This window comes from Genypterus blacodes, unplaced genomic scaffold (genome assembly GCF_046128005.1).
Source record: "Genypterus blacodes isolate CSIRO-AG114 ecotype Tasmania unplaced genomic scaffold, CSIRO-AGI_Gbla_v1 ptg000154l_1, whole genome shotgun sequence".
NCBI classification, from domain to species: Eukaryota; Metazoa; Chordata; class Actinopteri; order Ophidiiformes; family Ophidiidae; genus Genypterus; species Genypterus blacodes.
The window spans coordinates 434,408-449,789 of record NW_027466956.1 but is presented as its reverse complement, the minus strand read 5'-3'; the positions used below and the strand labels follow the sequence as shown (position 1 = coordinate 449,789).

At 41.7% G+C, this 15,382-nt stretch overlaps 1 protein-coding gene across 1 annotated transcript in view; it reads right to left on the bottom strand.

Moving 5' to 3' along the window:
* Positions 1 to 11,957, bottom strand: part of mdga2a (MAM domain containing glycosylphosphatidylinositol anchor 2a) — a 66,609-nt gene extending 54,652 nt beyond the window's left edge. The window contains exons 1-3 of the mRNA XM_076165995.1: positions 11,948 to 11,957; positions 11,697 to 11,836; positions 5,068 to 5,242 (exon numbers count right to left, since the gene is read on the bottom strand). Of these exons, the coding sequence (XP_076022110.1) occupies positions 5,068 to 5,242; positions 11,697 to 11,836; positions 11,948 to 11,957 (325 nt within the window). The remainder of the gene's footprint in view (positions 1 to 5,067; positions 5,243 to 11,696; positions 11,837 to 11,947) is intronic.
* Positions 11,958 to 15,382: the final 3,425 nt, after the last annotated feature.

The following is a 15,382-nucleotide window of genomic DNA, read 5'->3' as shown; positions in this document are numbered from 1 at the left end:
TGAAAAGTTTAAATCAAAAATGGAAAATGAGTTTCTCAAAGCATACCAAGACTTCAATGAGTTAAATGACTCTGTCAAATCTTTATTGCATAAAGATGACGTTATAAAGGATCAATGTGAGTGGTTTCCCCCTAAAGTTGCACCTATGTTGATTTTCCAAAACAATGTATCAAAATGGGTTGATCAAAATGAAAAAGTGACTGGTAATGACGCTACAATGGGTACTGCAATTACTGTGGAGGATATTGTGCCTAATGACAGTGTTTCCAATACGCCATCACGGCATTCATCAAAATCATCAATAATATCTATTAAAATGCATCTAGAAAATGAACATGCTGAGTTGGCAGCAAGGGCTGAGAGGCTTCAAAGGAAGCAGCGTCTCAGAGCTGAGCAGGAGAAGCTTGAATTGGAGACTCAAATGGCTGCAAATACATCAAAGTTAAGCATTTTAAAAGGATTTGAAATGTCACAGATTGTGCCTGAAAGAACAGAAAGAACGGACGGAATGAATGAGTATTTGGAAGAAGGATTGGCACAACAATCATTTCAACAAGAAAAAGGTGATGAATAGGATGAATTTGAGGACACTGAGCTGACCCAGGCATACACACAACCTGCAGCTACTTTGGACGGTACCACTGTGGAGCAGGAAACAGCAACGGGAACTCAAGAGGAACCTCTAAAGACAATTACACATGGAAGTCTAACTGTTGATGCATCTGTGAGAAGTAGGACAATATATCCTCATCAGATGTATTATGCCCCATTGGACCCAAAGTATGTCACCCATAAAACTAAAATTCCAGTAGATGTCACTAAAGATCGTAGACCACCCCAGACTTCAACCATCAAGTCATCTGATCTTTTTGCCCACTCAGGTAGCCACCATGACTTTATGTCACATGGTACAGGAACACACCTACAAAGAAAAAGATCTACAATTATGCAGGATCAAGGTAAACTACATGATCTTGACAGTCTGATGAACATAATGGAGGAGCAAAATCAAATAACAGAAACTCTCATTAAACAACAAGGCCAATTTACTTTACCATCAGTCAGCAATCCTGTCTTTAAGGGAGATCCTCAGGACTATCTGTTCTTTATGAGAGCCTTTGAACATGGCATTGAAAGGAAAACTGAGAGCAACCTGGATAGACTGTTCTTTTTAGAGCAGTTCACCTTGGGACAACCAAGAGAGCTGGTGCGTAGTTGCCAATATATGCATCCAGACAGAGGTTATGCTGCAGCAAAGGAACTTTTAAACAAGCACTTTGGCCATGAATACAAAATTGCTACCTCATACTTGGATAAAGGTCTCAACTCGGCAGTGATTAAGGCAGAGGATGCAGGCCTCACAGGCTTATTCTGTGTTTCTAAACGGATGTTTGAATGCAATGAACTCTGTACAGTATTTGGATGAATTAAATCATCCAGTTAACATGAAAGCCATCCTCAGTAAATTACCTTTCAAATTGCAAGAAAGATGGCGAATTAAAGCTTTTGAACTACAGGAACGCAAAGCCACAAGGGCAAAGTTTGCGGATTTAGTAGAGTTTGTGAGCTATCAATCCCGAATCCTGTCACATCCATTGTTTGGAAGCTTAAATCTCACACAGGCAAGAAGGGCCGGCTCATCACAGGCAAGCAAGCCCATTCCCTCCAAGGACAGGAGGCCCAAAGGTGGATACAGTGGGTTTGCTACCAGTGTGGAAACGGCGACGTACAGCAACACCAAGCAGGTTTTAAAGTAAAACACAAAGACAAACAAGTAAAGAGTGTCTGCATTGCAAGGAAGACCATAATCTCAGTTCATGTACGCAGCTGAAAAGGAAAAATCATAAGGAAAAGCTGGAGTTCTTCAGAAAAAAGGAAGTGTGTTTTGGATGCTTTGAAGTCGGTCACATGAGCAAAGGTTGTCAAAAGAGACTTAACTGTCAAGTGTGTTTTCTTGAGCATCCAATGCTCCTACATATCAACAAAAAAGAGCTTAATAATCAGAAAGATGAAAATTCAAAAGATATGGCTGTGACAGACGTATACGCAAATCAAACTAATGTGTGGAGTGATACTGGGGCCGGTAACTCAGAATGCAAACTTGCATAGTCCCTGTGAAAGTCAAAATGAAGAAAGGTGATAAGGTGATTAATACCTATGCTTTTATGGACCCAGGAAGCTCTGCGACATTCTGCACAGAGTCCTTACTCAGGCAGTTGCAGACCACAGGAAGCAGAACAAGTATTCTGCTTAGAACCATGAACAAGGAACAGGTCATAAAGATGGCCATGGTGACCGGTATAGAAAACAGCGGTCTTGAAAGCAATGCGTATCTGGAACTCCCTGAGGTGTACTCCCACACTGTGATTCCTGTGAAAGCTGAAAATATTCCCAATCAGGAGGATGTAAAGCAATGGTCGTATCTCCATGAAATGAAAATTCCACAAATTGAAGCGGAAGTCAGTATGTTGATTGGGAACAATGTTCCTAAGGCTTTGGAGCCGTGGATGATAATTAACAGCCAGGGAAATGGCCCTTATGCAGTAAAAAACACTCTTGGATGGACAGTCGATGGGCCGCCCAGAAAGGGCATAAGAGATGTCTCAAGAAGACCATGCAGTCTTGGAAAAGGTTTCTAACTCAGTAAAGCTGAATGAAGGGCACTACAGCATTGGTTTTCCATTGAGAAATGACAATTCTGAATTCCCAAACAATCACTGTCTGGCTGAGCAAAGAGCCATAAGCTTGAAAAGAAAAATGCTAAAGAACACACCATTCCATGAGGAATACAAAAGATTCATGGCTGACAATTTAAGGAAAGGTTTTGCTATCCAAATTACACCACAGGAGATGCAAAAGAAAACCAAGATGGGAAAGACATGGTACATACCTCATCATGGGGTGTATCACCCAAAAAAGCACAAGTTAAGGGTAGTGTTTGAATTGCTTAATGAAATTATGAATATTACTATATTTGTTGCCTTTTATCATGCGGTAGCTCGCGAGCGACGAGTTGGCGACCCCTGTTCTAGCGCATTGCTGGCTTACTGTGTTCTAATTGTACAATTTGTATTATTGAGTTGTTTACGCATCTGAAGGTTAAAAGCTCCAGAGTGCCTGTGTGAGCACATGCTCTTTACGATGGTGGGGTGGAGATGTAAGAAAATAATGTAAGAAAAGGAATAACAACACAAAAAGTTATATTCCAGTGCAAGAAGAACCAATCAAACATCTAATGATAGCATATGTTGACATGCTTAAATCAGTGCATCGAAAGTGTTACATGTTAGAAATAATTGATCGCTTTAGTCATTGGGTTGAAGCAATACCATCCAAAAGCTATGCTCAGAAAAAGAGAGGTGATTCCACATTTTGGCATACCTTCAGAAATAAGTTCAGATATTGGATCAGCATTTGTGCAGAAACACAGCTCAAGCTTAAGAATCAACCAATTGTGGGGATGTGTTTATCATCCTCTGTCTCAAGGGATGGTGGAAAGGGTAATGGGACTCTTAAGCCAATAAAATCTGTGCAAGCACAAAGCTCAATTGGATGGATGCTTTACCAGTTGCATTAATGAGTTATCGCATGCAAACTAAGAGAAGCACACATTTAACCATGCATAAGAAGCTAACGGTGGACCCATGCAAGCACCGCATAAAGGTCCGAGGGCAAAAAAGAATGAGTCAGACCAGAAAGCCGGAGGAACAAAATGAACATAAAGTCTCTGATACACTTAAAAATAAAATAATGACTTGAACCAAGACAATAATCCAAGCCAAAAACTAACCCATGACTTAGATAAGAGAGAGACTGAAAGATTACCAGCATTGACTCCAGAACGAAGTCTTTACTGGTTTCTAGTTTACTTTATGTTGCATGATAATAAACCAGGAAAGAGAGCAACCACAGACATAAGAAAATGGGAAACCGTTATACCAGCACACTGGATTGAGAGCCTGGATGGAGCTTCTAAATCCCAACGGTTGTAGAAGCACTGACAGTACTAGCAAGCACGCTAGCCTGCCTTTTTTTCTTCCAACTGGACTGTTGGATGCACAGTTCTCATGTCTGTGAAGGTTTTTTGCGGACCCTGCTCGGCATGACGTCTTAATTCTGCAAATTCTGCATTCTGCCTTTAAGTTGTCACAATTGTTAAAATGCATCCAAATGCTGCTTTTTTTTCTCTTTTTTTTTCAAGCTGTTGCTCCTCTTTTCGCGCGCTGCAGACTGGCATCATGGGATTAGTTAGACTTAAAGCTCAGAAATTGTATGATAGGGTACACCGAGTCCAGTGATAGTTTTAGTTATATTCACTCTACTGTTATGTTGCATCGTACCCATTCTGAGACGAACTCTTACAAAGACTCTCGTCAACCAGATGAGTGTGATGACAGTTTCAAGGTTGGCAGAGATTCAACTAGCACAGATGGTAATTGGACAACCAGACTTCCAGACTATATGCAGGACACAGATGCGGACTCAACGGGGTCAGTGAAGTGGTTTGAACAATATCCCCTGTGAAAGTGCTAGTAACCTCTTCAGGGTGATGGCACTGAATCTGTAAAAATGCACATAAAGCTGAAGTTTTGCTGCATATGCAGATAACACACTGCCATGCATGAGGATATCAATAATGCTATATGTGAATTTTGTCAGCATTTAGTTTGATATCATAATGTGTTGTACTCTGTATAAACATATTCATATGTATTTGTTACTCATAGTATTAGCATCTCGATTGATAAATGCAGGAGCTAAAATCCTTGATGACATATCATATGCATATATAGGTTTACAACATATGTTTATAAGTTTTGATGCTAGTTTTCTACACAGCAATCACAGTTAAGCAATTCATATTTCTGTTCTATATTGTTGGTTTATATTTTTGATGCACACACACAAATGCATGCAGACTATATGTCTTTGGACTCTCATTGGGGGATTCTATTTTGTCTCTAGGTGTGAATGTGAGAGTGCGTGGCTGTGTGTCTATGTGTGCCCAAGCTAAATCCCTATGGACTGAGCTACTGCCACCCCTGTGTGTGTTGTGTTCACACTCACAGTAGACGTCCACCCGTATGGAGCGGATGGCAGGAGATCCCAACCCGTTGTCAGCCTTGCAATAGTAGCGCCCCCCCTGGTGACGGGTAATGGAAGTAATCCTCAGGGTTTCATTGAGCAGCGAGGAATCACCCGGACGGTCTGAGACTCCGCCCGCTGTTTTAGTCCAGCGAATCTGTAGAAAGAAGAGGGGGCAATTAAAGTAGACAACAATCCTATAACTGTAATTTACAATTGTAAAGCTCTGAGGACCAAACTTCCCATCTGCATAAAGTGGGAGAGAGAATTTGACACAGCTGAGCATAACTGCAAAGTTCACACACAAAGCTCACAGTGTGTGTGATGTGTGTTACAGTGTGTTTATGGCTGTGTGTAGATTGGTACTACAGCAAACAATTGTCTAAACCAGGGGTCGCCAACACGTTGCTCGCCTGAGGGTTCAAAGAACACGTACAGTTGACAACACAACGTCACTTGGTAAAGCTGTTTAAATTTCTATTCAATCAAATTCACAAACATTCCGCCCCTTTTTGTCACAAAATCAATCAGCTGTCAGTCCAACACACGACGCTGCTGTCAAGTCTGGTTACGTGACACAATAACATTCGGCTCCAAGCGCAAGCCAGATTTGACGGTAACCGCCCCGATAAAGGCGACAAATAGAGGAATTAATGAGGAATTAAAAACATTTACGAATGCGAATGTCAAGTGCGCGTGTGTCTCATTTGCGGTGCGAACACTTCACCAAAGTCCACAGCAATTTTTTACAGGACTTTCCGGCAGCTAACAGGGCGTCGTGTCATTAGTGAAGATGAACGATGGGAGCCGGCTCCCGTTTTTTTTCTTTCTGCAACTTAATACAAGACAGAATGATAGGTTGGTCTTTTCCATGCCATGACGAGGAAGACTGAATGTTTGAACTGATGTTGTGCCGTTCGACCAATTCACATGAAGACAGACAAGGCTTTTAACATCAAGCAGGGAGGGGCGGGTCTTCTGATGGTCTACTACAGGTACAGAGCAGGACAGAGAGAAGCAGAGTTGAGTGACAGCTGGAAAAAAGCAGCATTTGGATGCATTTTAACAATTGTGACAACGTAAAGGCAGAATGAAGAATGAAGCCGTCAAGTCGAGCAGGGTCCACGAAAACTTTCACAGACATGAGAACCGTGCATCCAACAGCTCAGTAGGAAGAAAAAAGAAGCTCCACCCAGACTCTCAATCCAGTGTATGTTCTTCCAAACAGGAAAACAAAAACATTCCAAAACTGTACGACAGAGAACGTGCTTCACCGCAAGAACATTCCAGAACTATTTTAATTCCTCGTGAAAACAGTACGACACTCTCACTAACCTCAGAACAGACTGAATGCATGTTTAGTACAGATGATATGGGAACTACAGGGACTGTGAAGGGAAATTGTGACAGTGATATGTGGACGGACATAAAATGTGAAATATGAAATGTATAGTATTGGTAAAATAGTAAAATAAGTAACTAATAATATAAAGAAAATAATAACATTGTTTTGTTTTCTATGAGATTAATATGATGTGAATGTATGTGTGAACTTGACACTGAAAAAGTGTACAGAAAAAAACAAGCTCATGTTGCTGAATTGAAGTGTTGGATAACATACTGTAAATGTTCACACAAAAGACGCTTATCAGCTGGTTTAGGTGGAGAATCAGCCATGTGGATAAATGTTTCTCATAATGTAGAACATGAGTAGCTCACGGACACTTTTATTTTGTCAAAGTAGCTCTCAGAGACAAAAAGGTTGGAGACCCCTGGTCTAAACAATAGTCCCTATTTAAAGGGATAGAAGATAGTCATGTTTTCAAAGGAATAATAGGTAGTGCTGGTTTCAAAAGCCAGTTCCAATTTCAAAGTACTGCACTACTGGTTAATTGGCAAAAGATCGTCCAGGTTTCAACCTACAAAGGCTATAGTCAGATGTAGGAGACATTATGGAATTTTAAAAATCAATTAAAGAGTCAAGGTTGAATTTTCTACGCACTGACTGACTTGACTACAGGGTTTGTTAAACATCTTTCTAACGGCATACAATACTGGACCGTTCTCTCCTTGCCGTAATAAATCTTAAACTCCTTTCTGCACAGAATCTAAGAATTTAAGACACCCAGACCTGATAGCTTGAATGGTAATATTCAACATAAGGTTGATGAGTAGTTTATGACCAACAGTTTATGTCAGTTTTACATAATTTGTGCAGTTAAGGAAATGTTCGCTATCGCTCTGGATACTCAAGCCATGGCCAGCAAGACCCAGCGGCCTACGCAGCAGCAGAGCCTCCTCCTAACGAGATCGGCTTCAGGAGGAGACGTAGGGGGTGCAAAAGGAACCGTAAGCGCAGTAGTCGGGGAGGGCTATTGGTTAAGCTAAAGGCTTACCCCTGCAGAAAGCTGTTACCATCCATTGTGCTCGCCAATGTAAGCTCCTTGGAGAACAAGACTATCTGAAGATGCATCTATCTACGAGTAAAGACTGCTGCGCTATATCCTGATGGAAACATGGCAAAATCCATCCGTTTCCCAATAATACCGTTAGCTTGGCGGGGCTAATAACATTCTGGTCGGACAGGAGCTGCATTCTCAGCTGTAAATCTTGGGAAGGTGGAGTGTGCATAAACATTAATAATAACTGCCGGAGTTTAAAATGCAGACCCTTCTACCTACCCAGGGAATTTACTACCGTCACCATGGCAGTATACATCCCACTAAGGAGGCCCTGAGTGTTCTCAACCAAAACATCAGCAACTTACAAAAAACAGATCCAGTGTTTTCATTGTTGCAGGCGGCTTTATTCATGCAAATATGAAGACAGTCCTCCATTATTTTCATCAGCAGGTGGATTTTGCAACCAGAGGCATGAACACACTGGACCTGGCCTACAAAAACATCAAGAAAGCATTCAAAGCTTTACCCCGCCCCCACCATGGCTCCTCAGACCACCTCTCTGTTATGTTAATCCCTGCATACAGGCCCCTGCTCACCAGAGACAAACCCAATGTGAAGCAGGTGAGAGTCTGGCCTGAAGGAGCTATGTCAGTGCTTCAGGACTGCTTTGAATGCACTAACTGGTACATGTTTAAGGAGGCTGCAACGGACAGCCATCACATTAATGTGGGGGAGTATACTATGTCTGTGTCTGCATACATCCAGTTCTGTATGGAGGATGTCTAGGTCACCAAGAACATCACCACACGCGCCAATCAGAAATCCTGGATGACCAACGAGGTCAAAGGTGCAAAGCTGAATGCATGGAATGCCACATTTAAATCTGGCGACACAAGGACACTGAGATCAGCAAGAGCCAACCTGAACCGTGCCATCAGAGAAGCAAAGCGTGCCCATGGTTGGAAAATCCAGGGTTTCTTCCACGACCCCATGAACACCAGGCCCATTTCGTAAGGCATCCAGACTATCACAGACTACAAGGCTGCTCCTCTACCCTGTGCGAACCACACAAACTTCCTCAATTATCAAAATAAATAATTTGGTCAATTTGAGGCACTAAACACCTCCACTGTGAGGAAAACTGTTCCTCACCATGATGAACAAACACTGAGCCTTGACACAGCAGATGTCCAAAGGACCCTGAGTAAAGTCAACCCCCGGAAGGCAGCGGGACTTGACAAAATACCAGGAAGAGTGCTCAAGGAGTGCGCTGACCAGCTGGCCCATGTCCTCACAGACATCTTCAACACCTCACTGGACCAGGCTGTTGTTTCATGAGGATTTCTGAAGAGTGCAACGATTGTTCCAGTGCCAAAAACATAAAAAAAATCGCAGGTTTAAAGGATTACTGCCCTGAAGCACAAAGAAGTGCTCTGAGAGGCTGGTAAAGGACCACATCATCTCCAGACTTCCTCCCACGTACACACGTACCTAGCTGCTAGACTTTCTATTCAAAAGACCTCAGTCTGCCGGGCTGCGCCTTGAGTCCACTCCTGTTCACCCTGATGATCCATGACTGCTGTGCCAGGTTCAGCACAAGCCACATCCTGAAGTATGCAGACAACACGACAGTGGTGGGCCTCATCAGGGAGGACAATTATCTGGCCTAAAAGAGGAGGTGAAACTACTGGCAGACTGGTGCAACACAAACAACCTGATCCTGAATATTGACAAAACTAAAGAGATCATTGTTGACTCCAGGAAGAACCAGCACAGTGACACTCCACTCCTCATCAACAACAATGAGGTGAGGACCGTCAGTTGCTACCCTCTGGCAAGAGGTTTTGCAGCATCAGAAGCAGACAGCCAGATTCCCCTCTTGTTAAACTGTTGCTCTGAAACTACAGTATGTCAACACCTGCTTCTGGTTCCGGTTTCCGAGAAGCATGTGATTGGTGAATTGGTGAGCAGCGCTGAGCAGTATTAGCAGTGATCAGCGTAAATCGTTTGTTCGCTCGTAGCTATGGCCCTTCCTTCCTCTCCCTTCTGCTCCAACTCTTGTCCATGCTGCTTTAAGCTCTTTGAGTTAGAGAGACGAATCCACCTGCTCTAGGAGAGGCAGTCTTGTCAGGATAGCTAGTTACTAGCCACAGCGAGTCCCATTGAGATAGCCAGCAACCGAGGCAAGACCGTAGATGCTAGGGATAGCTCAGCTAGCCGATCCGCATCCACCAGGGGGTATGTGATGGTCACGAAAGGGTGTAGATCCCGCAAGACTTTCTGGTCACATTATATTGAAATTGTATTCATTATAAGTGCAATAATTTATTTTTTTCGTGCAATCTTTCCATTCACCTCTTAACATGGTGTTGTAAAGGAATGTGTATATACAGTATATATTTTAGTACAGTATATATTTATATCTACATTATTCATTTATCTGCTGTACAAAACTATCCAGTGAGCCAATTGCAACATAATTTCATTCGAATGTGCACTGTATGTAAAGGTTGAGTGACGATAAAGTTCACCTAAGTTTATGAATCGATCTGAACTTACATTCACCTCCATCGTGCCAAGAGACCTTTATTTTTGACATCTCTTCAGACATTTTACTAAACAAGAATAATCAGGATTCCAAAATAATTTCCCTTTTTTGAAAGAGACTATGATATGGGACACGGTGATGTCATTATTTCAATAAAACTAAGACCACTTGTGTCATTATAGTCCCTCAACGTCTCGTCATTTTGTTTCCCACACTGTCTCCCTCTTTATCTCCCCAAATCTAGGAGAGCCTGCCTCTCCCCTCTCCATAGATTACCTCGGACGTCATAAATTTAAAAAGATTCCTGAACTTAATCTTGTTCTCTCTCACACATGTTTAGTCCCAAGTTTGTAACAAATGTTTAACAAGAATGTAAAAATCTTGTAAAGCACATATTATTATTCAGGAAATCGCGCACATGAAATTACTCCAACGCTGAAGTTTTTACAACAAAAATTGGGCAAATCTACAACAGATCAACACTGAGGGGATGTTTCATATCATACCATCTGTTTTCCAATGCAACCTGAACTGATCAACACTCTGTATCTTCTTGTGCAGTTTAACATAGAGAATAGTCCAGTAAGTAAATGTAGGCTATTTTTTACTTTTTCTTTCATTTTAGCAAGTGTGTCAACACTAATAATTCTACTGTAGGCAGATAGAAAACCACAGTAGCTTCTAGTCAAAACCACCTCTCACTCATTCCATTAGCTTCTCTTTTTTTTAACCTTCAGTTATCCTACCTTTACAGTTCACTCTCTTAAACTTAATCTTCATCATTCTTTAAAATTTTTACTCGATATTTTTCAGTCATTCAGCTTTTCACTTTTTTTGTCGTTGCTATACATCATATATACCACACGTGCTGTATGCTGTATAAGTTGTGTACATTGTAAATACTTCTCATCACATGATAAGCCAGTTGGACATTCTGCACTTTGTACCCCTTATTGTATGTCCTTTGTACCCCTATTGTATGTACTTTGTACCCTATTGTTTGTACTTCTTGTTTGTACAATCAAGTACATTGGGTCAGCAGTTCTTGTATGTTGAGAACAGCCTAGACCAGTCCCTGCTTTCCCTTTCTAAGTTGTCTGGTAGTTTGCCAGAACACTTTTGAGGCCAACAAAATGTCGTCCTTCATAGCCTCACCAAACTCCTCCCTCGCTTGAGTTTTTGCTTCTGCAACCTATATTGCTGCAGTCCTTATGTCCTTCTACTTCCTGATACCTGTCTGTTGCTTCAGGAGTCCCCTGGGCTACAAACAAATTCCTCCTTGGATTACCACAGTGACAGGCACCAACAACTTTCTGGCCACAGCTCAGTGTCCGCTTCAATGAATAATATATTTTTTTTAATTTACCAATCCAGGGAAGGATACAGAGAAGTAGTGGTTCCTCCTCCATTCCAACTCCTCTGTGTGTGTATGTGTGTGCCTGTATTGTATCTTACTAGAGACGCCATTGTGTGACTTATTTTTTCATAAAACACATAATATAGGAATCGGACCTCAGTCCATGGCCACGGACACATTTTTACTATGTGTATCCACAAAAGCTAGACACTAGACATAGAAACACAGTGCAAGTATAAAAAAAGTAGTATATACCACAGGTAACAATTTGTGTTACCAGCATAAAAAACAGTATGAGAATTACCTGAGGTCGCGGATGTCCTGTCACCAGACACTGCAGTTCCAGCCTCTCTCCCTCTTTGATGGTGTAAACACGCTCACTGTAATGCTCCTCCTCAACATTACAGGCCTGACCAGAGTGCACTATTCGCACTGAAGGGGTTGCTGTGGAAGAAACATGCAAAACAGTAATGGAGGAGGTTAAAATGTGCAGAAATCCAACTCACAGAGCCACTTTAGTTTGTATTTTCAAGATTTCAATGCAACACACAGCACCGTTGTCCATCATCTGAATGCAGCATGTGAATACAGCCTTTAAAAGAAGAACCAAAAAACAGCTCCTGGATGCAGGTTGTCCTTTCTGATTTTCTTTGCATAGAAAGGGGTGGTATGACACTGCACAATGATTTTTTAAATACAAACTTTGAAATACTACAATGTCAAATGCAATAAAGGGCAGAGCAAGATATTCTTTCTCACAACTTTGGCTTGACGACATAAAGATGTCAAGGGTTTCACAGTCCAGGGTGCTTTGCAGCATTTTTTCTCCTCTTTGGACCTCACCATTAAAAACTCCAGAAAAAAAGACAGGGGTATGCACCCTTAAATCTGTGGCCTAAAGAGGAAAGATTTAAGTTTTCAATGGACTTCACATCCAGATATAAATATATATTAGTATTAATATCATTAGTCATATTTATTTTAGAGCTGGGCAAGATGACACGTTCTTATCGCATTAACACATTTATTAATTAATACAGTTTTTCTTTAAATAATTATTATTTTGATAGTCCATTGCTCACTAGCTACAAACTGCAGACTGATTAATATTGTTGAAGATGTCGGTCCGATGAACTTTCTTAGGATCGCAATGAATGACGGCACGTATTACATTACGATCATTTAGCAGACGCTTTTATCCAAAGCGACTTACATTACATTACCACCTATACAGAGGGGGGAGCAGTTGGGGGTTTGGTGCCTTGCTCAGGGGCACCTTGGCATGGAGTCGAAAATGGCGACCCTCCGGTTCACAAGCGGAAGCCCTACCGACTGAGCTACTGCCGCCCGTATGAGCCTCCCTCAAGACGCACCATCACAAGAAGAGCACACAAGTTGTGTGAACAGGAAAAGCAATACAAAAGGCACAGCGTTATAGCGTTATAACGCGCACCAACTGTTATCACTGGAGACTACTGGACATTGCTTACAATGATTACCTCAGAGTTAATTACATTGATGAACAGTGGGAGTTGCATTCACATGCTCTGACTGGAATATAAACAGAAGACATTTTGCTGAAATGCGCGCAGAACATTTTCATGTGGAACGTTTCAAATAAAGTCAGCACCTCTGCGTCGCACACAGTCCCCAGCGTTCTGTCACAGTATCTGCAGAGCAGTGCGTTTGACAATGTCCTGGCCAAATGCAGAAACGTTGTGCGCCACTTTAAACCTTACACCAGGGGATGCGAACACGACGCTTGGCAAGCTACCGGTAGCTTGCCAAGCGTTTCTGAGTAGCTTGCCGAAATGTTTAAAGAATACGTACATTTGACAACGAATCGTCACTTTGTAATGCTGTTTAAATTTCTATCCAATCAAATTTAGACATCCTGTCCCCTTTTGTCATAAGCAATTATAAACCAATCAGCTGTCAGTCCAACAAATGACGCTGCTGTCATGTTTGGTACGTGACACGGTAACATTCTGCTAGCAAGCGCATGCCGGATTTGAGGATGACTGCCCCAATAAAAGGCAACAAATATACTATTTTCATTAGGAATTTAGAAAAAATACGAATGGGAATGACAAGTGTGTGCGTGTCTCGTTTGCGGTGGTCTGTGGCCACTTCACCAGAGTCCACAGCAACTTTTCACTGGACTTTCCGGCTGCTAGCAGGGTGTCATGTGTCATTAGCGGACAAGCCAACGATCAGCTCTTTTAGGTGAACGATGGGAGCCGGCACCCGTCTGAGAGCCGTTTTTATTTTTTTTTCAACTTAATACAAGACGGAATGATTGGATGGTCTGGGTCTGCAGTGCGCGAAAAGAAGAGCGTCATCTGTAAAAAAAAAAGGAAAAAAAAGCAGCATTTGGATGCATTTTAATAACTGTGACTACTTAAAGGCAGAATGCAGAATTAAGTTGTCATGTCGAGCAGGGTCCACAAAAAACCTTCACAGACATGAGAACTATGCATCCAACAGTCCAGTTTGAAGAAAAAAATGCAGGCTTGCATGCCTGCTAGTACTGTCAGTGCTTCTACACCTGTTGGGATGTAGAAGCTCCATCCAGGCTCTCAATCCAGTGTATGTTCTTCCAAACAGGAAAACACTCCAAATGTTATTGCACTTTTGTTCATATTGCAGTACTTTTAAAATAAAATTGTGCAATACACTCCTTTCAAATTACTACAAACACCACAAAAACAAAGTAATATAAGCTTTATTTTTACTTGATACTTTATAATACTGTTTATGTATGAACATCTACAAAGTCTACAACATCATGCTGGTGAACTTATTCTTTTTTTTTTACATTTTACTCAGCACCGCAACTTTTTTGTAATTTCTGGTTGTATCTATCCAGCTATCTAAGTGCTTTGTGGAATGTAACAGGTATGTGCGCAGCAGGTCATAAAAAAATATTAGTTTGCTTCTTAAGTGATCTGGGGCAGACTCTCTCCACTGGAGACAAAGAAATTCATTAGTGATTGGGGAATGATCTGAAAAAAAGGACACATTTTTAGCAATACCCTACAGATACCTGTCATGGGAAATTTACTTGTACACTAATTGTGTCAGCATAGCATTGTGTCACTGAAAACTGACTGAATATTCATCATATCTATCTGTACTATTCATTTAGTCTAAGCACTATGTTACATGTCTGTCTTAATAGGTATGGCCTTGTCTATATCTATGTAGTGCAGGGGTCTCCAAACCTTTTGCTTCTTAGAGCTACTTTAACAAAATAAAAGTCCCTGAGAGCTGTTTAATGTTTACTGTTTTACATTATTTGTAACATTTATCCACATGGCTGATTCTCTGGCTGGCTGCAGAGTTTCCGCAAGTTTTTTCTATCTGTCGAGCGTAAATATCAGAGGGATGAAGATAGGATTATAAAAAACAAGTGTAATGAAGTATGTGAGAAGTGTTTAAGAAAATCTTGAAATTGCTTCGCAATTCCCAGACACCTGATGTGAATCATTTGAAAATATGTGCATGAATGGACAGTTTCAATGCTGTGATGAAACCATTTCAGGATCAGCAGCGTGTTGATTTTACTAGTTAATTAGAGCCTAAGGATAAAGAAGGAATTCTGCCATCTCTAATGCTGAAGTGCGTAGCATTTACAAAATCATTCAACAATTTATATCAAAGGAGAAATGGCGCGAGTGAGAAGAAGGTACGGCGCCGGCGGAAGAGGAGCAAGACCGCCACTACCGAGCATTGTACTGGCTAATGTTCAACCCTCGACAATCAAATGGACGAATTACACGCGAGGATTGCCTTCCAGCGGGACATTGCTAGCTGCTGTGTTTTGGCGTTCACCGAGACCCGGCTGGATCCTTCGGTGCCCGACTCCGCCGTATCCCCCGCTGGATTTTCCACCTCCCGGCAGGACAGAACTACGGAGTCAGGTAAACGCAGCGTTGCATGCAGGTGCATTATGGCTAACTCACGTTAGGGTTCGGATGTAGCAGTCAT